Source organism: Giraffa tippelskirchi, chromosome 5, assembly GCF_054371585.1.
Source record: "Giraffa tippelskirchi isolate mGirTip1 chromosome 5, T2T-mGirTip1v1.2.pri, whole genome shotgun sequence".
NCBI classification, from domain to species: Eukaryota; Metazoa; Chordata; class Mammalia; order Artiodactyla; family Giraffidae; genus Giraffa; species Giraffa tippelskirchi.
The window spans coordinates 87,573,635-87,598,054 of record NC_137279.1 but is presented as its reverse complement, the minus strand read 5'-3'; the positions used below and the strand labels follow the sequence as shown (position 1 = coordinate 87,598,054).

General features: G+C 39.9%; 2 protein-coding genes across 18 annotated transcripts in view; one reads left to right on the top strand and one right to left on the bottom strand.

Moving 5' to 3' along the window:
- Positions 1-18,623, top strand: part of SDHC (succinate dehydrogenase complex subunit C) — a 29,967-nt gene extending 11,344 nt beyond the window's left edge. For 3 of the 8 annotated variants that reach the window (XM_081485013.1, XM_081485017.1, XM_081485011.1), the window contains 3 exons: positions 4,625-4,680; positions 11,679-11,842; positions 17,763-18,623. In XM_081485013.1, the coding sequence (XP_081341139.1) occupies positions 4,625-4,680; positions 11,679-11,842; positions 17,763-17,867 (325 nt within the window). In that variant the 3' untranslated portion in view covers positions 17,868-18,623. Of the gene's footprint in view, positions 1-4,624; positions 4,687-11,678; positions 11,843-17,762 lie in introns of all 8 variants that reach the window. The other 5 variants (XM_081485012.1, XM_081485015.1, XM_081485010.1 and 2 more) reach the window with 2 other exon arrangements.
- A 2,460-nt stretch (positions 18,624-21,083) lies between these two features.
- The window catches only part of CFAP126 (cilia and flagella associated protein 126), a 39,479-nt gene continuing 36,142 nt past the window's right edge, over positions 21,084-24,420 (bottom strand). For 9 of the 10 annotated variants that reach the window (XM_081485003.1, XM_081484998.1, XM_081485002.1 and 6 more), the window contains 4 exons: positions 22,753-22,815; positions 22,467-22,547; positions 21,806-21,982; positions 21,084-21,435 (listed from right to left, as the gene is read on the bottom strand). In XM_081485003.1, coding sequence (XP_081341129.1) covers positions 21,127-21,435; positions 21,806-21,982; positions 22,467-22,547; positions 22,753-22,815 — 630 coding nt within the window. In that variant the 3' untranslated portion in view covers positions 21,084-21,126. Of the gene's footprint in view, positions 21,436-21,805; positions 21,983-22,466; positions 22,548-22,752; positions 22,816-24,362; positions 24,417-24,420 lie in introns of those variants that run through there. The other variant, XM_081485006.1, reaches the window with a different exon arrangement.

Sequence of the window (24,420 nt, the reverse complement as noted above, 5' to 3'; positions counted from 1 at the left end):
ATGGAAAAAGAAAAGAAATAGCGGGAAACATGGGGCTGTTTCCAAGGTGGTATGTCTGAAAAAGATATCTGGAGTCATATTTTCTGTTACTTTTATAAATTTTTGGAGGTAGCATGGAAATATATGGTTAAGTTAGCCTTTCTGAAGTATTCTTTATCTCTTAGTAAATTGTCACTATCAAAGCAAAAGTATATATAGGGAATTACATTTTCAGGAAAACAAGTCATTTTAAAAGATGTTAGAAAAATATTTTAAAAATTTAGAGTTGGAAGAGTTCTTAGATTTTAATTTAATTTTCAACCACATTGGTTTTAAGAGTGCTGCTTGGGGCTTGGGATACTCCATTAAGTATCACAACTACCCACTTCTGTGGGTAGTTGTTTGGGGCTGGCCAACATGCAGATTGTACTGTAGGCCTTTAGACCTGGCTATAACCAAAGCAACTTGACTTTAAGGACTTTGCTTTTGAAGAAAGGGTGCTACTCAAAAAAAAAAAACTTTAAAAGCCACAAATGAGTAAATTTCTTCTGCAATATTTTCATAAACAAATGTCTACTTATGCTTGCATGCCTCCAGTGACAAACTCACATCACCCTTTTCCAGTTTGGAAATTTCTCTTATTATCAGAAAGACCCTTACTTTATTGAGCTTACTATAACTTACATCTTCTGCACAGAGGCTCTGGTTCCACCATGAACCATGTAAAATAGGTCTAAGCCCATTTTTCCCCCTGACGACCTTTATTGATGTTGCATGTCTTTTCATGTGTTTGCTGGCAACTTGTATATCTTCTTTAGAGAAATGAATATTCAAGTCCTATGCTCATTTTTATATTGGGTTGCCTTTTAACCTTTTTTAAATGCGAGACAGAATAAGAGACACAGATGCATAGAACAATTTTATGGACTCTGAGGGAGAAGGTGAGGGTGGGACATTCTGGGAGAATAGCATTGAAACATGTATATTATCATATGTGAAACAGAACACCATTCCATGTTCGATGCATGAGACAAGGGCTCAGGGCCGGGGCAATGGGATGACCCAGAGGGATGGGATGGGGAGGGAGGTGGGTGGGGGGTCCAGGAAGGGGAACACATGTAAACCCATGGCTGATTCATGTCAATGTATGGCAAAAACTATTACAATATTGTAAAGTAATTAGCCCCCAACTAAAATAAATAAATTTATATATATAAAAAAAAAAAGTCCTCAAAAAAAAAAAGAAAGAAAATTTGTGGTAAAGTATACATAACAAAATTTACAAGTGCATCGATTTATTGATTTTTAAGTGTACAGTTCAGTGGCATTAAATACATTCAAGTTGTTGTGCAACCATCACTACTGTTCATCTCCAGAATCTTTTCATCTTCCCAGACCCAAACTCTGTACAATAATTCCCATTTTCCCGGGCCCTGGCAACCACTATTTGAGTTTCAGTCTTTATAACTTTGACTACCCTGTATGCTGGGCTTAGTCACTCCGTTGTGTCTGACTCTTTGCAACCCCATGGATTGTAGCCCACCAGGCTTCTCTGTCCATGGGGATTCTGCAGGCAAGAATACTGGAGTGCGTTGCTATTTCCTTCTCTAGTGGATCTTCCCAACTCAGGAATTGAACCCAGGTCTCCCACATTGCAGGTGGATTCTTTACCCTCTGAGCCACCAGGGACCTCATAAAGTAGAATCATATGATGTTTGTCTTTTTGTATCTGGCTTATTGCATCTGGCATAATGTCCTCAAGGTTAACCTGTGTTGAAGAATATATCAGAATTCCATTTCTTTTTAAGGCTGAATAATATCTCATTGTACATATGTACCACATTTTGCTTATCCATTCATTTGGATTGTTGCTATCTTTTGGCTATTGTGAATAATGCTGCTGTGAACATGGGCACACAGATATCTCTTTGAACCTCTGCTTTCAATCCTTTGGGAGTATAATCTAGAAGTAGAATTGCTGGATCATATGGTAATTCTATACTTAATTTTCTGAGAAAGCAACATATTGACCACAGGGGCAGCAGCGCTGTTTACATTTCCACCAGCAGTGCACAAGAGTTCCAGTTTTTCCACATCCTCACCAACACTTGTGATTTACTATTTTTGTTGTTGTTTTAATAATAACCATCCTAATGAATGTGAAAAGGTATTTCATTGTGATTTTGATGTGCATTTCTCTAATGATTGGTGATGTTGAACATCTTTTCATATACTTAACTGGCCATTTATATATCTTCTTTGCTTTTTGATTTTTTGATGGTATTGTTTGCAGCATGATTGTTAGATCACTTGCTGAAATTCATATATCCTATGTCTCTAGCTTTTCCTTGGTTAACATTCTACTAACAGTCAAAAAAAGGGGAAAAAATTAACACTCTTCAAATCAGGAGATGTTTGTCAATTTCTCAGTGTGCTTGGTACTCTTTTTGAAGTTGAAATACAAAGGTGAATAAGATATAACCTGGGTTGAAAAGGATCTCAGTATTTTCTGAAAAAAAATTTTCTTAAAGGAAATCTTACTGGCTTCTAGTCATCACTTTTTTCTGAGTAAAATCAGTCTTGATTTTCTTTGCTAGACTCTTACATAATGTTCAGAAGGAAATAGTGGGGGTGACCTACTAGTCTCTGCCCCATGATGTCTGAGCCCTCAACGAGAAGACACAAACTGGGGCTGAAATAATTTGAAGATTCGTTTACTCACATGTCTTGGATTGATTCTGGCTTTTAGCAGGGCCTTCATTTTCTCTCTGCATGGGTCTTTCTACTTGATCTCTCTGCATAGACTATTTCAGGCTTCCTTACAGCATGAGAGAAGGATGGAGGGATGGAAGGAGTGCAAGTGATTTGGAAGTCATGTAGTGTCGGATCTGCTGTGCTCTGTATCTTGAGGCAGTCAGTCATGAAGTCCTGCCCAGAGTCAAGGGGCTAAATATAAATACGGTGTGATGAGGAGTGACAAGATTCTAGAAGATCATGTGGGACTGGAAATACTATGATTATTTAGAAAATAAAATTTCCTTTAGTAGCTCGGTACTAGGCTAACCAGTCTATGATTTTAACCATTTTTTAAAGTTAGGTTAACATTTGACTTCATATCACTCCCATTTTCCATTTCAGTATTTCTAAAAGATTACAAGATCAATGGTTATATTTCATGTGTTAGCTCTTGGGATTTAACTCATCTGGCCAGGAGTCCTAAGTGCATTTGGAATGCTAAGTAATGTCTTATAATTTCACCACCTTTTTTTCCCCCCAGTTCTCTCAAATCAATATTTGTTCTGTCTTTTTTAGTCTGATAATCATTCTCTTTGACAAATAAAATAGTTGAGCAATCTGCTTTGCACTCTGTCATCCATTAACATAAAATTGTCAACCCCAGTTAGGAGGCTTTCTTTCCCTGAGTACAATCTTAAAAGCCCCTTTTTGTTGTCCTTGACATTTTTGCAAGCCTCAGCTCATTCTGGGTTTTAGTCTCCTGATTCTTCTGATCAAATTATGCCGTTCTCTGCTTGTCCTTTGTTAATGAGGTTCTTCTTCTGCCTTTTATATTTATCTTGTTAGTCTGAGTTAATCTAGAGTGGTGTCTAGCCAGTTTTCTTGGTTTCTTTAGACATTATTCTTTTTTTTTTTTTAACACTGTGACCATTTTTTAACACAGAATTTTTTTTACATAAACATCATTTATTACACTTATTATTGTGACCATTTTTATTACATAGATTTTGCTCTCTTTTTTTACTGTGACCATTTTTATTACATAGAATTTCTTTTCATGATCTTTTCAATCTGCTGGAATTCCTTTCCTTTAGAGTGTGGATTATGTGGTCTGATTATGCTCAACATTCTCTATCTAAGCTGACTTTCCAGGATGAATGTTAACTTTATCCAAAGATACCTGTTCTTTCCATTTTACTAACCAATTCTCTCTTGAGCAAGAGAACTAGGTCCAGAATATAGAAGTATTGGTTATCCTTCTAAGGAAAAGCATTGGCAGATAGACAGATGAGAACATGATTTTTAAAAGGGTTTGATGACAGAGTATTTCAAAACACCTGTGGATTTAAGAAACATATACTAAATCCAGCAAAATTAGATTTTAAATTTGGGATAAGTAATTTATTAGGGAATGAATGATATGCTTAATTTGGATATTTTTGGTTATATAATAATAAAGTTCATGGATGACTGTGTTATATGAAACAGTAGATAAATAAAACTCAAGTTTTCTTCTACTTCTGTCTTACTACTGGAAGAAAGGAAGGACCCAGATGGTTGTATTCTAGTGTTTATTTTCTAACTGTATGCAACTTTAATTGATGTTTTTGACCCATGTTATTTCTTTTATGAAAGGAATTTGAGTCTTAATTGATTTCTCATCTCTGTTAGTGATGCAGTCTAGAAAAGGGAGGGACTTCTTAAATAAATCATTTTCTTACTTTTAAACTGGAGAGTGGGAACACAGGAATATGAAAGCTGTTTGGTTTTGTTTTGTGATAAATAGTTGCCTGTTTCCAAAGTAGTCTATATTTTCTTTTCCTAGATGGATTCTCTACAATGGTGTCCTCTATTCCTCTTTAATTTAATTTATTCCTCTTATAAATTGCCTTTGTGTGTTTTTTTTCAGTTGGTCTCTTCCCATGGCGATGTCCATTTGCCACCGTGGCACTGGTATTGCCTTGAGTGCAGGTATGTATGTGTGTTTTTATTCGCATATGAACACACAGACACATACACACATATTTCTTTGAAAAACTTTGCTATTTCTGTGGCTCTTGATAGTGCCTCATTTGCAACTCAGCAGCTTGATTTAGAGAAAATGATAAGTCTATTGAAGCTTATTGTTCATTCATTAGCAGTTAATTATGAGTTCCCACAATGCTCAGGTTCTTAACCAGTTTTTTTTCTTTTTTAAAAAATTTTCTTATTTTTTCTTATCCAGTTTCTAAATTATTCGTAGCATGTCCTGATATTATATTTATTGACATTACAGAGAACAGATACAGAAATATAATGGAGATAGCCTGGCTGACTGAACATTGACCAAACACAGTCCAAGATTAATCATCAACCTTATTCTTTCAGAAAATCCGTTTTAGCACCCATTTTTCGTCACCTGGAATTGGTTAAGGACAGAAATACTAACTCATTCTACATTCTCAAAAGATCCTGGTAACAAACCACAATTTCTGTTTGTTTATTTATATAATATGAAATACAGCTTCAGCATTTGTTTTTCATAGTATCCTTTGGAGCCCCTCCTAGTCTTCCATAGAGTATGTTTTTACTGAAGTGGTCATCAACAGGACCGATGGCTCAAGTATAGGGATCCTGCATTTAGGAAGCTACTGCTGAGACATGGGAGAAATTATCTAAAAGTAAGTCTGTGATTCAAAATTAGATTAGTTTTGTTGGTAATCAAGTAAGGATAGGAACTCCTATCTTAAGATCCGATGTTATTATTCCTGTGTTACCTTTTCTTTGGTTGGTAAAGTAATAATGGAATCCAAGTATAAGGATGATTGGTGTTGTCTGAGAATCTGTACAGTTTCTGATTTTTAACTTATTTGCACTTAAATAATAGGATAAATTTTAGGATTAGCCTGTTCTGAATATAAATTCATAGTTACTTTATTTCTTCTTACTTAGAATCTTATAATTTTTAGATTGATGCTTTTGCTTAGTTTGGTGGTGTTTATAAACAGATTCAGTCCTAAAAATCATTGGAAGGACAAGAACAATTTATTTATTAGGCTATAGTTTCAATTATCGGGCTTCCCAGGTGGCTCAGTGGTAAAAAATCCGCCTGCTATTGTGGGAGACATGGGTTTGATCCCTGGGTTGGCAAGATCCCCTGGAGTAAGAAATGGCAACCCATTCTAGTATTCTTGCCTGAAAAATTCCATGGATAGAGGATCCTGGCTGGCTACAGTCCATGAGGTTGCATAGAGCCATGAGGTTGCATAGAGTTGGACATGACTGAGTATACACACAGTTCCATTATTATCTCAGTATATTTATCGCTACTGAATGAAAAAAGAGGATATTAACTCTTTCATAGACTATAATGTAAAGTAGTATTAGTTTGCTAAGTATGGCTAAAGTTGTATTATATTTTTTTCACAGCTGAACTTAATAATTATTTTTTTCTGTTTTTACCCCTTTGAATGCTGTTGTTTTTGTTAGTATGTTTACTCTTCCCAAACCTTTTCCCTTAATTCCGTAACAGTAGCTGACTGCTGTAGAATAGTAGTTACCATGTTTCCCTTAAATTCTGAAAGTCCCTACTTCAAAACTGGAACAAATTTTTGTTGGGTGGATGATTTAGGCAACTTAGTTGCCTCTCTAAGCCTCTGTTTATTCCTTGTTTTAAAATATTAATAATGCCTATTCCAAAGTTGATGGGATTTCAAGAAACTACACTCTGGATGTTGACTTAGGAAAACAAGGATGAGAAGCACGATAAATTTGATAGCAGTAGTCTCTTGGAAGATGGTGTGTACTGGACCAAATGGCGAGAAGAATTGGATCATTTGACCTGAAATGAAGTCAGTCCCAGCAGCTGTGATCATTGCAATCTTGTGATACTCCTCCAATCTATTTTTTACACAACAGCAAGAACAATAAAAATCTCTTGAAAATAAATTGAATCAAGTCACACTTAGGATCTTCCTGTTACAGTATTTGCCTTTGCACTTAGATTAAAATTCAACTCTCCACCATGACTCTAAAATACTCTACCTGATCCAGCCCTTGCCTAAGTCATCCTGCCGTTTTTCCCCTTGCTTACTCTGTTCTGGCCACACTTGTCTTTGAATTCTTTGGAACAGGTAAAACTCTTTCTCATCCCAGAGTCATTGCATGTTTTATTCCCTTGATCTGAAATTACCTCTTGCTACAGAGTGTGTGGTTAGTTCCTTCTTATTTCTTAGATCTCCACAAAATTGTTAGCTCAAAGTTTACTTTACTCACCACCATATCTGAAGTAGTAGCTCTGGTTTCTTTCTAGTTATTAGTTTTCAATTTCACAACACTATTCCTTCATAGTTCTTATTGCAGTTTCTTCACAGCTTTTTATAAATCTGTCTCTTTTATTAGACTGTAAACTCTTCAGAGGGTAGGACCTGCATCTACCTCATTTACCATTCATATCTTCTAGCACTCAGTGGGTGCTTCTATGAGTGTCTTAGTCACTCAGTCATGCCCAGCTCTGTGAATCCATGGACCATAGCCTGCCAGGCTCCTCTGTCCATGGTAAGAATACTGTAGTGGGTAGCCATTACCTTCTCCAGGGAATCTTCCCAACCCAAGGATCAAACCCGGGTCTTCTTAATTGCAGGCAGATTCTTTACCTTCTGAGCCACCAGGGAAGCCCAATAATGGAAACTATTAACCTAATAAATAAACTGCTCTTGTCCTTCCAATGATTTTTAGGCTAAATGAATGCAACTATGTCAGTCACTTTGCTTATGGTGGTCAGTTCAGAAATGTTTGCTCCTCCTAAATTCTAATTAATCTCTGTTATGCATTAGCAATTGGATAGTGATAAAAGCATCTACCCTCAAGGGTGAAAGAGTCTAAGGAATAAGACAAATAAATATTTATAATGCACTGGGATAATTTTTTAATAGAGATATGAGGTCCCAGAGGTGAGACCAACTCTGCAGGAGTTGGAGATCTTGAAAGAAGAACGGGTAGGAGAATTCATGAAAAGGAGGTAGAGGAGGATGTTCCAACAGAGAAATCACTGAATGCAAAGGCACAGGGTTTGGAAAGCATCCAAAATCCTGGATAATGATAAGTAGATCTGCTTGTTTAGAGCTGTGTTATGGAAGTGGCAGAAGAAAAGGTTGGATAATGATAACTAGATCTGCTTGTTTTAAGAGTTGTGTTATGGAAAAAGTAGCAAAAGATAAGGCTGGAAAGTGTCCTGGACTGTAAAGTGTAAAGGACTTTGACCGCTGTGTTGAGAAGTTGGAACTTAATCCCGTAGACCATAAGAAATCAAAAAAGGTTTACGTTCTCATTTGTTTCAGTAACAGAACAAGCTGGGCTAGACAAATCCATGATTAGGTGTTTATTCATACTGTAGAGATTTTGTGGCTGATACTCTAAAAAGCATGTTGAACTAAAAAAAGCATGATGACACTAGTTTGACTTTAAATAGAATTTATTGAGGAAGAACTTTACAAGCAGTTCTTTAAAAGATGGAAAAAGAAGCCAGTAACACTTTTCCATTGCTTAGGTTCTGTAAGGGATTAAAATACTTGTGATCATAGCAACAGTGTAAAAATCTAGGTGAAATTAGGTAAATTTCTTGAAAATGGCAGGTAGCTGAAGCTGCAATATGAATTAAGACTGGGAAAGGGTAATCAACAGGCAACGTACAACAATGAAAAGAATGAGATTTGAGGGACTCCTCTGGTGGTCCAGTGGCTAAGACTCCATTCTCCCATGCAGGGGGTCCAGGTTCTATCCCTCTAGTTCCCTGAGGGAACTAGAGCCCACATACCACAACTAAGACCCAACACAGCCAAATAAAGTTTTTTTTTAAAGAATGAGATTTGAAAAATAAAATATGGGTGCCAAACAACAGGTATGTTAGAAGAATGCAGCTGTAAATAAATTGTACAGTTAACTTGAATGGGAAGAAGAATGGTCCTGAATGTTCTGAATAGTCTTTAAAAACAGGTCGGATTGAAAATCAGAACTTCATTGAGAAGTCACTTGACTGTATAGGCAAACCTGCTCAGGTAGTCACTTCTTTTCTAGAAAAGCCGAAGAACTGACAGATTATAAAGTAACTAATGGAACTCTGAAATCCCTGTTGTGTTTTTCTGGGCTCTTCATGAGATGGGACATTAGTTATTGATTCTCAGATGTGATGTCATTCCCAACTGAGACAGTGTAGAGAAAAAGCACAAACTTGGGATATTTTCTGAGTTCAGTTCCAACTTTGTCACTAACTAGCTACTATATCATCACTTCCTTTTCTGCTTATAATGCCTAGCTAGGACTTTGAGAATTATATATATAAAGTTGCGGCTGTAAACCAGGGTTCCCATGATCCCTTCCTCAGTTTTGATAATTTACTAGAAGAGTTTACCATAACTCAGGAAGACCCTTTATTTAGACATACTGGTTTTTAAAGTAAAATAAAAACCAGTGGAGGAGATAACACAGGGCAAGGTATACGGGAACGGAGAGCAAAGTGTGTATGGAGCTTCCGTGCCCTCTCTGGGCACACTACCCTCTTAGCACATCCTTGTGTTCAATAACCTGGAAGCTGTCCAAATCCTATAGTTTATGGTGACTTCAGTGCCTAGGCAAGATTGATTAATCATTGGCCATTGGTCATTAGCTTGATCACCAGCCACTCCCAGGTGTGTGTATATGTAGTGAGAGGAAGCGGGGAGTAGACAGGGAAGGGGAGGGATGTATGGGACTAAAAGTCCCAATCCTCAAATCATGTTTTGGTCTTCCTGGCAGCCAACCCCCTTCCTGACGCTGTCTAGGCTCCCCCAGCTACCAGCCATCTCATTGGTATACAAAAAACCTCTCACTCCAAGAGTTTTTGGAGCTGTATACCAGGATTTGGTAAAAAGACCACATGTGTATTTCTTATTGTGTCACATCTTCAAACACAGAATATCAATCAGTTAATTCAGTCACAAGTTGGCCAAAGCTTTCTCTTTACAAATGAAAAGTATGTGAGAAGAAATTAAGTATGAAATTTCCCAAGTCCTCTTCTTAATGTTTAGTATACTGGGAAGCAGAAAATAGACTCTCCTCCTAGAACCTGAGGAGAGACTGTTGTAACAGCTAAACAGTTTAAATTGGGAAAACAAAGCCACTGAAGCTGTCCCATCTAATCACTAAGAAAAAATAAATAGTGCTTTCTACTGACTGCCAAGACCATCTTTAGCCTACTCCTCTGCAGTGAAGTGCTACAACACAAAGAACTGTGCAGATTGTTAGTAAATCCTGTTGGCACTTCAGAAGCCATCGTAAACTTTGATACTTCTTCCCAGCAAGCCCCTGTAGATGTCACTGCAAAAGAAAATGAAAACATCTAAAAGGGCCTTAGTGAATCTGTTCAAGTGATGATTAAAACTCAGGTTGGCAGCACCTGATTGCTATTTTATCTAAAGTGAGGTCAAACTAATCTCATGATATACTCTGCCTGTTTGCTCCCCTGCAACCTCTAGGAGGTGGGGTGGCAGGAGTATTCATGCACTGAGGGAAAGCAAAACATTTCTGAGAAGTGTTTTCTAGTATCTAGGGTCTTCCCAGGCCAGGGGTTGAACTCATGTCCTCTGCATTGGTAGCTGGACTCTTAACCACTGGACCAGCAGGAAAGTCCTGGAATCTTTTTTCTAATATTTTCCATTCAAATTCATTTGGATGCAGAACCCATAGGTACAGAGCACTAGTATAGCCTTCTAGTGGGTATGAAGTGGCTTCTCATAGTTCTGATTTGCATTTCCCTAGTGGCTAATGGTATTGAGCATCTTTTCATATACTTATGGACCTTTTACTTATCTTCTTGGGAGAGAGATTTATTCACATCCTCTGCCCATTTTTAAATTAGGTTGTCTTTTTATTATTGAGCTGTAAGGGTCTTTAATATATTCTGTATACAAGTCCCTTATCAGACATAACAGTGTGCAAAAATTTTCTCTCATTGCATATGTTGTCTTTTTACTTTTTTGTTGTCATTGCTTGCAGCACAAAAGTTTTTTATTTTTTTCCATAGTATTTGTTGATTTATCAACACAAATTGTTCCTTAGTCCATTATTCTTATGTCATAGTTTCATAGCTCAGTTTACAGTTAAGTGACAAACTTCCATGGAACTCAACCTAAAGAAATTCTTTACATTGTGAAATCAGTTTACACTTTGAAAGATACCAGCCTTCCTCATCTCCTCAAAAATCTTTCATGGAATCATAATTTCTGTAGTAGTCTGCATATGCTTGCTTTCTTGGTTCAGCCACAGCAAACTTATAGAAAGCTGCACCCCCGGAAAACAGTGAATGCTCCAACAATCTGAAGTTTCATCAGAGAACTGAAAGCCATGGTAGTTATTCTCAGCATCAGCGTCCTTCCAGACTAATGGAGAAATGGACGGCCCCAAAAAGTGTTTAATTTTGATGAACTCCAATTTATTATTTTGTTGCTTCTGGCTTGGTGTTATATCTAAGAAACCACTGCTGATCCAAAGTTCTAAAGATTTACTGCTGTGTTTTCTTGGTTTTAGTTCTTACATTTAGGTCTCTGATTCATTTTGAGTTAAATTTTTGTGTGGTAGAGATTTGATTGATTTAAATTTTTTTTTTCTCAGTCTTTTCCTTGAACTGAATATACTGTTTTTATTTTTTCTTACTGAGATGATGATATAGATACAGCAGAGGTGACTTCTAAAGTGGTAGGTAAAGTTTTCATAGAGAGCAATGTTGGATGAAGGATTAAGATGCTAAAATATATATTCTAAATTTAAGAGATTGGAGTCAGGTTCCATGGAACCTGTCTACACATGTGAACATTAGTTTAAATCTTCCCCATTTTAAATTGGTTTAGAATTGTGTGAAGTGCTAGGGACTGTCATAGAAACCAGTTTTATGTGTTTTATTGGTTGTAGCTGATGGACCGCTGTGATGGGCTTACTTTGTTTCTCCTCAGGAGTCTCTCTTTTTGGTTTGTCGGCCCTCTTGGTCCCTGGGAGCTTTGAGTCTCATTTGGAATTTGTGAAGTCCCTCTGTTTGGGGCCAGCAGTCATCCACACAGCCAAATTTGCACTTGTGTTCCCTCTCATGTATCACACCTGGAATGGGATCCGACACTTGGTAAGTTAATTGTAGACTTGTACATTTTCTAGGTGAAAGGAATGGAGAGGCTCAGAGGATTCTCTTTCCTGGTGTGGGTTTAGTATTGTTCTTAAAGTTAGTTGTGCTGGATGTTTGCTCAAGGGCCTCTTGGGCAAAGCTAAACTAGATTGCCTGGGCACTGCCAGGCAGCACAGCTGGTGATGTAGCTGAGCACTGGACATAGACCTGGCAGATGCTTTCAGGGTCTCAGTGAACTCGTCCAGTTTTAAGAGAGTCATTACTAAAAGAGACCCCTGAAGCCAGGCCATATATCTGGCATAGAAGGCATATTGGTCAGACAGAAATTGTTACCTGTTGTGTCAGGCACTGTTGTAGACATTGGAGGTTCATTTATGAACTAGATAACAATAGTTCCTGCTTTCAGTCTTAATCTTCCCATCAAGACAAAGTGACAAATCTGGAGTCAAGTATACTGATTATTATTAACTTGATATTGGATTATATTAACTGCTTTTGTTTTTTATTTGTTTTAAACTATTAGAATAGGACCAACTTCAACAAGAAACCAAGTGCCTAGGATCTCAATATTGGGTTTAGAAATCTTTTGACAGCCTGAACTCTGTCCAAGTTGCCTTCTACATGAGCTTGGGGTCAGTTCAAACTGGTGTCCCCTTCTTTTTATTAAGGAATCAAACCTGCCCCATGTCAGGGATCAATCTCTCCTACAGCACTTTAAGATTTATATTTTGTGGTCTCCGTACCCCTGGTCTTGCTTCCTTTGTTAGGAAGATAATTACAGCTTCCTTCTTTATGGTTTTCCATTATCTCCTACCCTGAGCCATCTGTCAGTTGGATGTTCTTGCCTTAATTTGACCTTTTGTAACTTCCACATTAGAGCTTAGAGACAAGCACTTTCTGAATTTTAGTCTGGTCCAATAGACGGTTTAATGGAATCAGAAAAGGGAGAGACTAAATGACCTATTAAATTAAGTGTATCTATTAACTGTTCCCTGGGGCAGTGTTGAGTTTGATTCAAAATGACTTCACTTCCCTCAGAGAGGGGAGGGAGAGGGAGAGCATTTCTATTAATGACTTCTTATTCCATGGAACAAAGCTCTTCAATAAAATCAGCTGATCAGCTTCCTCTGTTGGCATCCTGGCTCAGGCAGGGACTTGCCATATATTTGCTTTTGTCTCAGAATGAGGGGAGGGGAGGGAAGGGAACAAGATTTTATAAAATGTCAGAACTCAGGGCTTTTCTTAAGCCCTTAAATCTGCTTTTGTTTGTTCTAGCAAGTCCTGGCTCTGAGTGTGGGACAGGATTTTGTTTTCTGTGACAGTCCATAGTTCTTGCACTCTTGAGCTTGATAATTGCGCTGCCAGAAGATCTAATGGGCTCTGTCCCCTGTTGGTCTGGTGGCTAGGATTCCTGGTTTTCATCCAGGCTACCCAGGTTCAGTTCCTGGGCAGGGAACTAAGATCTTTCTCTGGGACTGCTCACTGCTGTCTCTCCAAGATCACATCCAGAACTTTCCCTGTACATTCATATTCATGTAAATGCACATCTACCGTTACATTAAAAGAAAAAAAAAAATCAAATGGAGTGGAGGGTGGAATTGATGTAAGAGAGTAGGAAGTGACAGGGTCTCTGATATGCTAGAGAATATCCCCCTATCACCACCACCCAGTAGGACTCAATTTTTTTGTAAAGCATTGTACCTTTATTTTTTTGAAAGCACTGTGCCCCATGAATAGTATGAAAAGGCAAAAAGATATAACACTGAAAGATGAACTCCCCAGGTTGGTAAGTGCCCAATATGCTACTGGAGAAGAGGGGAGAAATAACTTCAGAACGAATGAAGAGACGGAGCCAAAGCAAAAACAAAACCCAGCTGTGGATGTGATTGGTGATGGGAGTAAAGTCCAATGCTGTAAAGAACAATATTGCGTAGAAACCTAGACCATGAATCAAGGTAAATTGGAAGTGGTAAATAGGAGATGGCAAAAGTGAAAATAGACATTTTAGGAATCAGTGAACCAAAATGGACTGGAATGGGTAAATTTAATTTAAATGAAAATTATATTTCCTACTGTGGGCAAGAATCCCTTAGAAGAAATGGAATAGCCCTCATAGTCAACCAAAGAGTCAGAAATGCAGTACTTGGGTACGCTGTCAAAAATGACAGAATGATCTCTGTTCGTTTCCAAGGCAAAACATTCAATATCACAGTAATCCAAGTCTATGCCCCAACCAGTAGTGCTGAAGAAGCTGAAGTTGAACGGTTCTATGAAGACCTACAAGACCTTCTAGAATTAGCACATAAAAAAGATGTCCTTTTCATTATAGGGGACTGGAATGCAAAAGTAGGAAGTCAAAAGATACCTTGAGTAACAGGCAGGTTTGGCCTTGGAGTAAAAAAAAAGAAGCAGGGCAAAGGCTAACAGAGTTTTGCCAAGAGAACACACGGGTCATAGCAAACACCCTCCTCCAGCAACATAAGAGAAGACTCTACACATGGACATCACCAGATGATCAACACCAAAATCAGATCGATTATGTTCTTTGCAGCCAAAGATGGAGAAGCTCTATACAGTCAGCAAAAACAAGACCGGGAGCTGACTGTGGCTCAGATCATGAACTCCTTATTGCAAAATTCAGATTGAAAAAACTAAGGAAAGCCACTAGACCATTCAGGTATGACCTAAATCAAATCCCTTATGATTATACAGTGGAAGTGAGAAATAGATTTAAGGGATTAGATCTGATAGAGTGCCTGAAGAACTATGGATGGAGGTTCGTGACATGGTACAGGAGGCAGTGATCAAGACCATCCCCAAGAAAAGGAAATGCAAAATGGCAAAATGGTTTTCTGAGGAGGCCTTACAAATAGCTGAGAAAGAAGAGAAGCTAAAGGCAAAGGAGAAAAGAGAAGATATACCCATCTGAATGCAGAGATCCAAAGAATAGCAAGGAGAGATAAGAAAGCCTTAATGATCAGTGCAAAGAAATAGAGGAAAACGATAGAATGGGAAAGACTGGAGATCTCGATCTCTTCAATAAAATTAGAACATTTCAGACAAAGATGAGCACAATAAAGGACAGAAACGGTATGGACCTAAGAGAAGCAGAAGATATTAAGAAGAGGTGGCAAGACTACACAGAAAAACTATACAAAAAAGATCTGCATGACCCAGATAACCATGATGGTGTGATCACTCACCTGGTGCCAGACATGCTGGAGTGTGAAGTCAAGTGGGCCTTAGAAAGCATCACTATGAACAAAGCTAGTGGAAGGGATGGAATTCCAGTTGAGCTATTTCAAATCCTAAAAGATGATGTTGAAAGGGCTTTGAAAGGGCTGCACTCAATATGCCAGCAAATTTGGAAAACTCAGCAGTGGCCACAGGACTGGAAAAGGCCAGTTTTCATTCCAATCTCCAAAAAAGGCAGTGCCAAAGAATGTTCAAACTACTGCACAACTGCATTCATCTCATATGCTAGCAAAGTAATGCTCAACATTCTCCAAGCCAGGCTTCAATAGTACATGAACCGAGAACTTCCAGATGTTCAAATTGGATTTAGAAAAGGCAGAGGAACCAGAGATCAAATTGCCAACATCCGTTGGATCATTGAAAAAGCGAGAGAGTTACAGAAAAACATCTACTTCTGCTTTATTGACTATGCCAAAGCCTTTGTGTGGATCACAGCAAACTGGAAAATTCTGAAAGAGATGGGAATACCAGACCACCTGACCTGCCTCCTGAGGAATCTGCATACAGGTCAAGAAACAACAGTTAGAACCAGACTTGAACAACAGACTGGTTTCAAATTGGAAAAGGAGTATGTCATGGCTGTCTATTGTCACCCTGTTTATTTAACTTATATGCAGAATACATCATGTGAAATGCTGGGCTGGATGAAGCACAAGCTGAAATCAAAATAGCCGGAAGAAGCATCAATAACCTCAGACAGGCAGATGACACCACCCTTAGGGCAGAAAGTGAAGAAGAACTAAAGAGCCTCTTGATGAAAGTGAAAGAAAGAGTGAAAAAGTTGGCTTAAAACTCAACATTCAGAAAACTAAGATCATGACATCTGATCCCATCACTTCATGGCAAATAGATGGGGAAACAGTTAGAGGCTATATTCTTGGGCTCCAGAATCACTGCAGATGGTGACTGCTGCCATGAAATTAAAAGACGCTTGCTCCTTGGAAGGAAAGCTGTGACCAACCTAGACAGCATATTAAAAAGCAGAGACATTACCAACAAAGGGCTGTCTAGTCGAAGCTATGGTTTTTCCAATAGTCATGTATAGATGTGAGAGTTGGACTGTAAAGAAAGCTGAGCACTGAAGAATTGATGCTTTTGAACTGTGGTGTTGGAGAAGACTCTTGAGAGTCCCTTGGACTGCAAAGAGATCCAACCAATCTATCCTAAAGGAAATCAACCCTGAATATTCATTGGAAGGACTGATGTTGAAGCTGAAACTCTAATACTTTGGGCCACCTGATGTGAAGAACTGACTCATTGGAAAAGACCCTGATGCTGGGAAAGATTGAACACGGGAGGAGAAGGGGACGACAGAGGATGAGATGGTTGAATAGCATCACTGACTCGATGGACATGAGTTTGAGCAAGCTCTGTGAGTTGGTGATGGACAGGGAGGCCTGGCATGCTGCAGTCCATGGGGCCGCAAAGAGTTGGACACTACTGAGCAACTGAACTGAACTGTTCCTTTATAAGCAAACAACTGTTCTGTGGAGTCTCTTTGACTCCTAATCTTATCTAGGTAGAAGCTGTTTGACACCTGAGGTAGGGACATCTCATCCTGAGTTTTTTCCAGGCTCTAAGTTTTCTCTGAAGCATTCTTAAAGTGTGGGCTTATTGTGTTGATGCAGTCATGTGTGGAAAGTGTGAAGCCTGAAGTCTCTGCTTTTGCCCTAGGGGAGCTTTTAGAATACAATATGTTGATATCCCTAGGGCACAAGAGAGTCTAAATCAGTGTTTTTTAAACTGTGTTTTTTGACTCAATGGGTACAAAATCTATTTAGTGGGTTGCTACCAACAAAAAAGAACTTTAAATAGAATATACCATACAGACTGTAACACACAAGATGTTGATAAATATTGCTTATTGTTTCATGAACTTTTATACATAAAATATATATACACAGACACTGGCTACTAACTAAAAAGGTATTTCTTAGTGGTATTTCTTAGTGGTGGTGGCGTGTCACAGACAAAACAAAATTGAGTCTAGATCCCAAGAGTATTTTTTTTTTTTGGCCATGCCTTGAGTCACGTGGGATTATTTTCCCACCAGGGATTGAACCCCCTGCATTGAAAGTGTGGAGTCTTAACCACTGGACCACCAGGGAAGTCCCCAAAGAGTATTTTCTAAAAAAATACTAGTCCCCCAATGGACAAATGTTGCTTCCCAAAAAGGATTCAGTGCTTGACTATATCTAAAAAGCTATGTATTATATCCCCGTTTTGGAGATTAACAGTGTGCATTAGTAAATTGTTTGAGCAGTCTTGTATTTAAACATTTGCCAAATTTATTTGACCTCAGAACTTTTTTTCCCCACATGTAATGCCTTTAACATTCTGAGGAACTAGTTTTTGGAGAAACACACTTTGGAAAACCTTGATCTGGTTTTGTTGTCACGAGGGAAAGTTTTATCCATTTAGTCTGAAAGGTCTTAAATATAGGGACTGAGGATCGATTCCCTTACTGTCACTGGGATAAGAGGGTGGCAGCTACCATATTGTGGGTTTCGAGGAAGGTGAAGGTCATGAATAAGGGAGAAGTGCTTTTCTCTAGGATCATGCTGAGAGAAATTGTCTGTTTCTAAGTGGAGTTCTTTTCTGAGAAAGGAGCTATGAGAGTGACTAGGACCCTGATTGCTGAAATTTTTTTTTCTTATTTTTACAGATGTGGGATCTAGGAAAAGGCCTGACGATTTCCCAGCTACACCAGTCTGGAGTGGTTGTCTTGGTTCTTACTGTGTTGTCCTCTTTAGGGCTGGCAGCCATGTGAAGAGCCGAAGTTCCCAGCGTCATCATCCTACAAATTACCACATTGACCTGTCTTCCTGTTTGTTACTCTTGTCTTTGGCCAGGGCAAAGTTACCCTGATTTGTTTAGACCCTTCTTTGCTTGCAGATCCCCTTGGAGCTCAGCAGTAGAGTACCTTACAGAACCATAATGGTGGAAAAGGGTCCAGTTTTCCCCTTATTTCTAAGGATGGAATGACTGCAAAAACTCCCTTTTCTTGTCCCCGGCTTGCAGCCTACTCTGGGCTTGGGAGCCTTCTTTCTCTCTCCATGTTAGTCCTTGATTTATGCTGAGGGTCAGCCTTTGGCTCCTTCTTCCTGAGACAGTGGAAACAATGCCAGCTCTGTGGCCTCTGCCATGGGGATTGGGAGTGGGGATTCGGGTGCCACTGCCTGTGGGTTGCTGGCTCAAAGGACAATTCTGTCCATTGGTCAGAGCCCAGGGTCTTTAGCACCCACACAGTGTGACTGAAAGGAGAGGGGTGGAGGTGGAGGAGAATTAGCCTGTCCCAGCTCGCGGGAGATAAAAAGAGTTAAGTTGGCTCTTGAAGCAGGTCTTGGGGAGAAGATACATAGCTTTTGATGCAAGAAGATCCAGAAAATTATCATTGAATCTATTACAGGTTATTTCTTTCCTTGTGTTTCCAGAAAAACCAAACCTCTTACTGTCATGTTTTCTAATCCAGATTCATGTGACATCTTTTTCTGAAACTGAATTAAAATTATTATTTTGCCTTTGACTCTCGTTGATATTTTGAAAAACCAAGACAGTGGCGATTGGGGAGGAGGAGCCGTCTGGTCTCCCTTCCCCATCTGGTCTCCCTCTAGTCTCCTCCTCTCAGGTGTTTGCATCCCCTAATCCTACCTTCCTCAGGAGGGAAGCAATTTGTCCTTTTAAGTGAGCACTGGAAAAATTATCAGGGAATCAAATAAAAGTAGCTAGGGATTTAGTATGCAGAAACCTCAAAGAAGAAAGGATCAGGAGAAAGAAAGTTAAGCTGTGGAGAGCGTTTAGTTTGTTATAATATAAACTGCAAAATCCCACTGCGAATGGATTATAAGCCCCAAGGTACAGTTCAGCAAGTTATAGTCCAGTGGAACAATGGAGGGGATGGCCAAGGGACCATGAGTAAATCGGGAGAGGGGAGAGTAGAGATAAGAGATTGTTGGAAACCTGGCAGACATTTATGGTTTTATGAGAAAACCTGCTCCTTTCCTAATCCATATAGGCCAGGCTTTTGGGTCCCGATCTCCCTGTGGCAGGAGTGCTGTTTTGATAGTCTGGAAACTCTGGGGTGACCGATCTCCTTAGTGTGTCACTGAGTTGCTAGCCAGCCAGTTAAAGCTTTGGGTTGGAGAGAAGTAGCAGTGACTGTAATTGGTGTCAGTTGGAGAGGAAGACCTTGCTTGGCTGCCTCATCAGTCTTCATCCCAGCTCCCAGTAGTCCTTGGCTTTAAGTGATGATCACTTCTCCCTTTTTGCTCTACTGGCCCTGAGAGGTCTTTGGAGCCTTCTCCAGCGCACACCGGGGGCTTCCCTTGTGACTCAAAACAGTAAACAATCTGCCTGCAATGCAGGAGACCTGCGTTCAATCCATGGATTGGAAAGATCCCCTGGAGAAGGACATGCTAACCCACTCCAGTATTCTTGCCTGGAGAATCCCATGGACAGAGGAACCTGGTAGGCTACAGTCCATGGGATTGCGAAGAGACGAACAGAACTGAGCGACTAACACGCTTTCCAGTGTACACCAAATGTCCTCTGTAGTTGTCTTTGGAGTGAGGCATCCATCTTCACAAGGAAACAACTGGAACTGGGAAAGGTTTGGCAAGTGGATTAAATGTAACAGCTGGTGCCAGGAAGTTGCAGAACAGGGATAAAGAAACAGAAATTAGAGGCTGGGAAATGGATAGGAGACTTATTTGATGGCTTCTTAATCTTTCAGATGATTGGGTCAGGGGAGTGGCAGAGTGGTCATCATGTATGTTATTCTGCCCCAACTTTCTACTTAACTGTCGCCCTTTAGTTTTCTTCTCTGTCTCCTAATCGCTTCTGTATCTTCAGTTTTCAAATTATACTTGTATTTTTGCTTAAGTTTTGCTTTTACAACTCTCAGTTCCCCTGTGTGTTCTGTCAGATCAGATACGATCTCTTAGACAAGGATCATGTCTCCTACTCTGGCATCCTGTTGCTTTTCTTCCCCACCTGCAAATGCACATATGCCTGCTCTACTCTAAATGGTTGTACTTCTGACTTTGAAGTTGTAGATCATGCTTGGGGTGAAAACTGAGGTGGGTAGGAGTGACAGACTGGTTATTTGAGGTTTGTTTGATATAATTCAGACTGTCTTCTTCCTGGTCTTGTCTTTTCTGGAGTAAAATCCTTGTAAAAATGTGTTCTACCCCAAGCCACTGTCATGTTGCTTTCCCTACTTTATTTCCTCCAACCCTTCTAATTATGGGTTAAAAGAGGTGGCCAGAGTGATCTCGGGTGGCCTCGGCCTGCAACAGCTTAGAGCAGGGCTTGGTATTCCTAGCTACTAGACCAGTGGTCAGTGGCAAGGGCCCTGGCCCTTTGACTTTGCAGAAAAGAACTCCCACAAAGAAAGTAGTGAAACAAGTAAGGTATTCATTAAGAGGAAAAAGTATAATACACGTGGATAGGCACATAAGCAGACTGTCCCAGACTTGCGCCCTCGAAGCAGTATGAATTACTTTTATGAGGCATTTCTTGCTGGTTTCCTTTGGTCAGTGATTTTGATTTGTCTGGTTCACAGTCCATATGTGGTATATCAGGATTCTCTCATGTGAGTGCACACATCTCTTAGCCAAGGTGGATTCTACTAAAGAGGCGAATGGGTAGCGCATCCCTTGACATTGCTCCCTGCTTTTGTTTGCAAGGAGCCTTTCTGTGCATGTGTGGTCGGGGAGGTCTCCTGACTTCCAGAGTGAGAAATAAGTGGTCTGAGCAGGGCCCAGCCTCTTCCCTTAATTGTCCTGCTATTCTCATCTTGGAGTGGTTTCAGTTCACAGGGAATGAATCTCCAATCGCTTTACCTTGGGGGAGTGAGGGTGGGGTGCCCATCTACCTCCTACCTCAAGAGCTGAAGAGAAAAATTTCAAGTCAGTAAAAGATTGAACATAACAATGTTACTAACACAAAACTGCAAAGCAACTATACTCCAATAACAAAAAAAAAATATTTTACAAATTTGCCTTTATTCCCATCTGTGATTTCCCTGATTAAGGGGGCGTCTTCCTTTTGTCACTCAGTCCCTTAGTCCCGTATGGAGTTGCAGGCTTGCATTTCTGGGCCTCAGCTAGATTACAGCCTGCACAGGGCAAACACGGGCTTCCAGGTGGGCACTTTGGAGAGTTGAGTGGGCTTTGGGGACCTGGAGTGTGACCTGCAGAGGGGTGTGAGCTTTGGAGTTGGTCTGGGGAATTGAGATTTGAGGCTGGGGAATTTGGGATTATGGTGGGACTTGGGGCTTGTTGTACAGTCTTTGTGATAGACTTCTGGAGTTTCTTCTGACTGTCTGGATCATGGGGCTGTCGGGTAGAACAGAAGAGACAGTTATGTTTCCGGTTAAGCCTAGATCATTTTCAATCCATCTCAATTCTAAATCCCCTTCTCCTCATCCCATGGGCAAGAAGTCAGGTTTCAAATAAGAGTTCAATTGGTACCGTTAACCTCCCCTTGAGATCGGATCATTTTGTACTGTGTGAAGGGGGGAGATGGGTGGGGTGGATAAGATGTCCTTAGCTTAGCCCTTCAGGCCGAAGAGGCTGTTTAAGGACTACACAGGATAAGACAGAATTGGTTAGAGGTTCCACCTGCTGGGATTGTGGTAGTATAACAATAGACATTTCTGAGGTTGAAAAGAAAATAGGATTGAGGTTAAATGGGAGAAATAGATACCTTGCCTAAGATTTCAGGACGCAACCCATTGGAGGCCTTGAGTAAATCAGGATTTTTCTGTATCCATTTGGTGAGGGAGGCAGCACCAGCAGCTGTACGGGAGGTCAGGGTCGCCCGAGCAGGGGGTACCTTCAGAGGCATTTGCCAGGTGCCCATGAAGGAGCCCCAAGGACTTGCCTAAATGGAAAAAGATGGGATTCCTCAGCAGGGCTTCTCACTCCCAGTAACTGGCCTATTGGCAGATCTGTTCTATTTGTCTTAGTTCCATCTTTTTACCTTTGGGATTGTCAAGACTGAAAGCATAACTTCCCCAATCTCTTCCCCCTTTCTCATTTAGATTGCCCTAATTTTTTAGTCCCCTTTACCTCCACTGGCTTAAATTCTACATCCTTAGCCTAGTTGGGCAGGGTCACCCATTATATAAGTATTATCACCTGAAGGTGTTCATTTTATACCAAGCATTCATCAACTTAAGGAGTTCTGTGTGTTAAACCTATCCTGTTGGCTGAAGTTTGGGAGCACTCATGTTTCAATGTGAATTAGATTGCACTTTAATTTTCTAAGTAGTGGCTGTGGGAGATTACAAGTCTTCCCTCTGTTACTCCAGTTCTATGCCTTGGTTCTATAACTTTCTAGATGAGAATGGAGATGAATATCTCACCTTGGAACGGGGCACTGAAGGCAACAGATGACCACGATCATTGGCAATAATCTGAGTGTAGCCTTCATGGGAAGAAATCCTCTGGGGTAGAGGTGGGGAGAAAAGTGCTTGTGAAGATGGAGTGGGAAAGTAGGAGAAAGTATCTGAAGGGCTTAAATTTGAATTAAGGGCTGAGGGAGAGGAGGATATGGGAATCCAAAGAATGCTGAAAGGTGCCAGTGAATTACACAGAGTAAGACGTAAAGAACCAGAAACTGGCCTTGAGGCTGCACTGAAGCTGGAATACCTCTTTTGTTGGCTTGGCAAGAGACCAGTTCTGCAGATACTTGGGTGAGAAAGGTTTTTCGTACTGTGGAGAGAAAGATGAGAATCCCTGAGACTCAAAGGTCCCAATGATAGCTAAACACAGTTTTTTAGATTTGAAGACCAAAGGCATGAACAACCATGCTAAGTAAGCTTTAACTCACTGCAGAGAGGATGTAAGTCGTCTTGTCTGTGTGCTGTCCAACATGAAGCCACTAGCCACGTGTGGCTCTTGAGCCCAGGAAATGTGACCAGTCCAAATTGAGGTGCTTTGTATGTATAGTTGACCCTTGAACATCATGGTTTGAACTGTGCAAGTTAACGTACAGATTTTTTTCAATAAATATGTACTATAGTACTACATGATCAATAGTTGGTTGAATCTGTGAATGTGGAGCCCTGGATATGGAGGGCTGACTGTTAAGTTAGATGCAGATTTTCAATTACGTGGGGATCTGTGCCCTAATCCCTGCCTTGTTCAAGGGTCAGCTATATAAAGAATACTGGATTTTGAAGATTTAGTACAAAGAAGAATGTACAACATCTAATTATAATTTAAAATAGTGATTAAATGTTGGAAATAGTATTTGGACTCACAGGCTAAATTAAATATATTATTAAAATTAACTTTTTCTTTTAAATCTTTCTCATGTAGCTACTCAGAGAAGGCAATGGCACCCCACTCCAGTACTCTTGCCTGGAAAATCCCATGGACAGAGGAGCCTGGTAGGCTACAGCCCATGGGGTTGCTAAGAATCGGACACGACTGAGCGACTTCACTTTCACTTTTCCCTTTCGTGCACTGGAGAAGGAAATGGCAACCCACTCTAGTATTCTTGCCTGGAGAATCCCAGGGACGGCAGAGCCTGGTGGGCTGCCGTTTATGGGGTCGCACAGAGTCGGACATGACTGACGCGACTTAGCAGCAGCAGCAGCAGCAGCAGCATGTAGCTACTAGAAAATTTGAAGTTAGTTGTGATTCACATTATCTTTTTATTATAGTGATGGTCTAGACCAGGGGTCAGCAAACTCTGGCCCATGGGCCAAATCCATCCTCCTGTCTGTTTTGAGATGGCCTGAGAAAGCTAAGAATTATTTTTAATAGATGAACATTTGCAGTTGATTTGATAAAAGGGAACGCTAACTTTGTATCCCAATTAAGCAAAAATATTTTCTCATCCTATAAGAATTTCGTTTTCATTAATAATATAAAAAAATTATATTGTTATTATATTTTGAATTTTGTTGAAAATTTTATGGAAAATGTTTTCTCTCATACCTATATAGTATCTTCGATTTTATCACTTGGCCCACAGAGCCTAAAATATTTCCTCTCTGGCCCTTTTCAGAAAAAAATTTGCTGACCTCTGGGTTAGAGCCTACAAACTTGACCCAGAAATACTTATTACTTGTCCTTTGGGCTCTCCCTCCTCTGAGAGCCAAGGAGATTAAAAAAAAAAATACTATCACATACCACTTTTTTTTTTTTTTTTTTGTCTATTCAGTAATCAGAATCCTATGGGAGGGGTCAGGCAAAAGGTGGACTCTGGAAGGCAAAATTAAATGTTAAAGAAATGGAAAAAGAGTGCTTACCTGGTTGGCGCTGTAGTTAGTGGCCATGATCCTGCCACTTCCTGCTGTTTACCTTTGT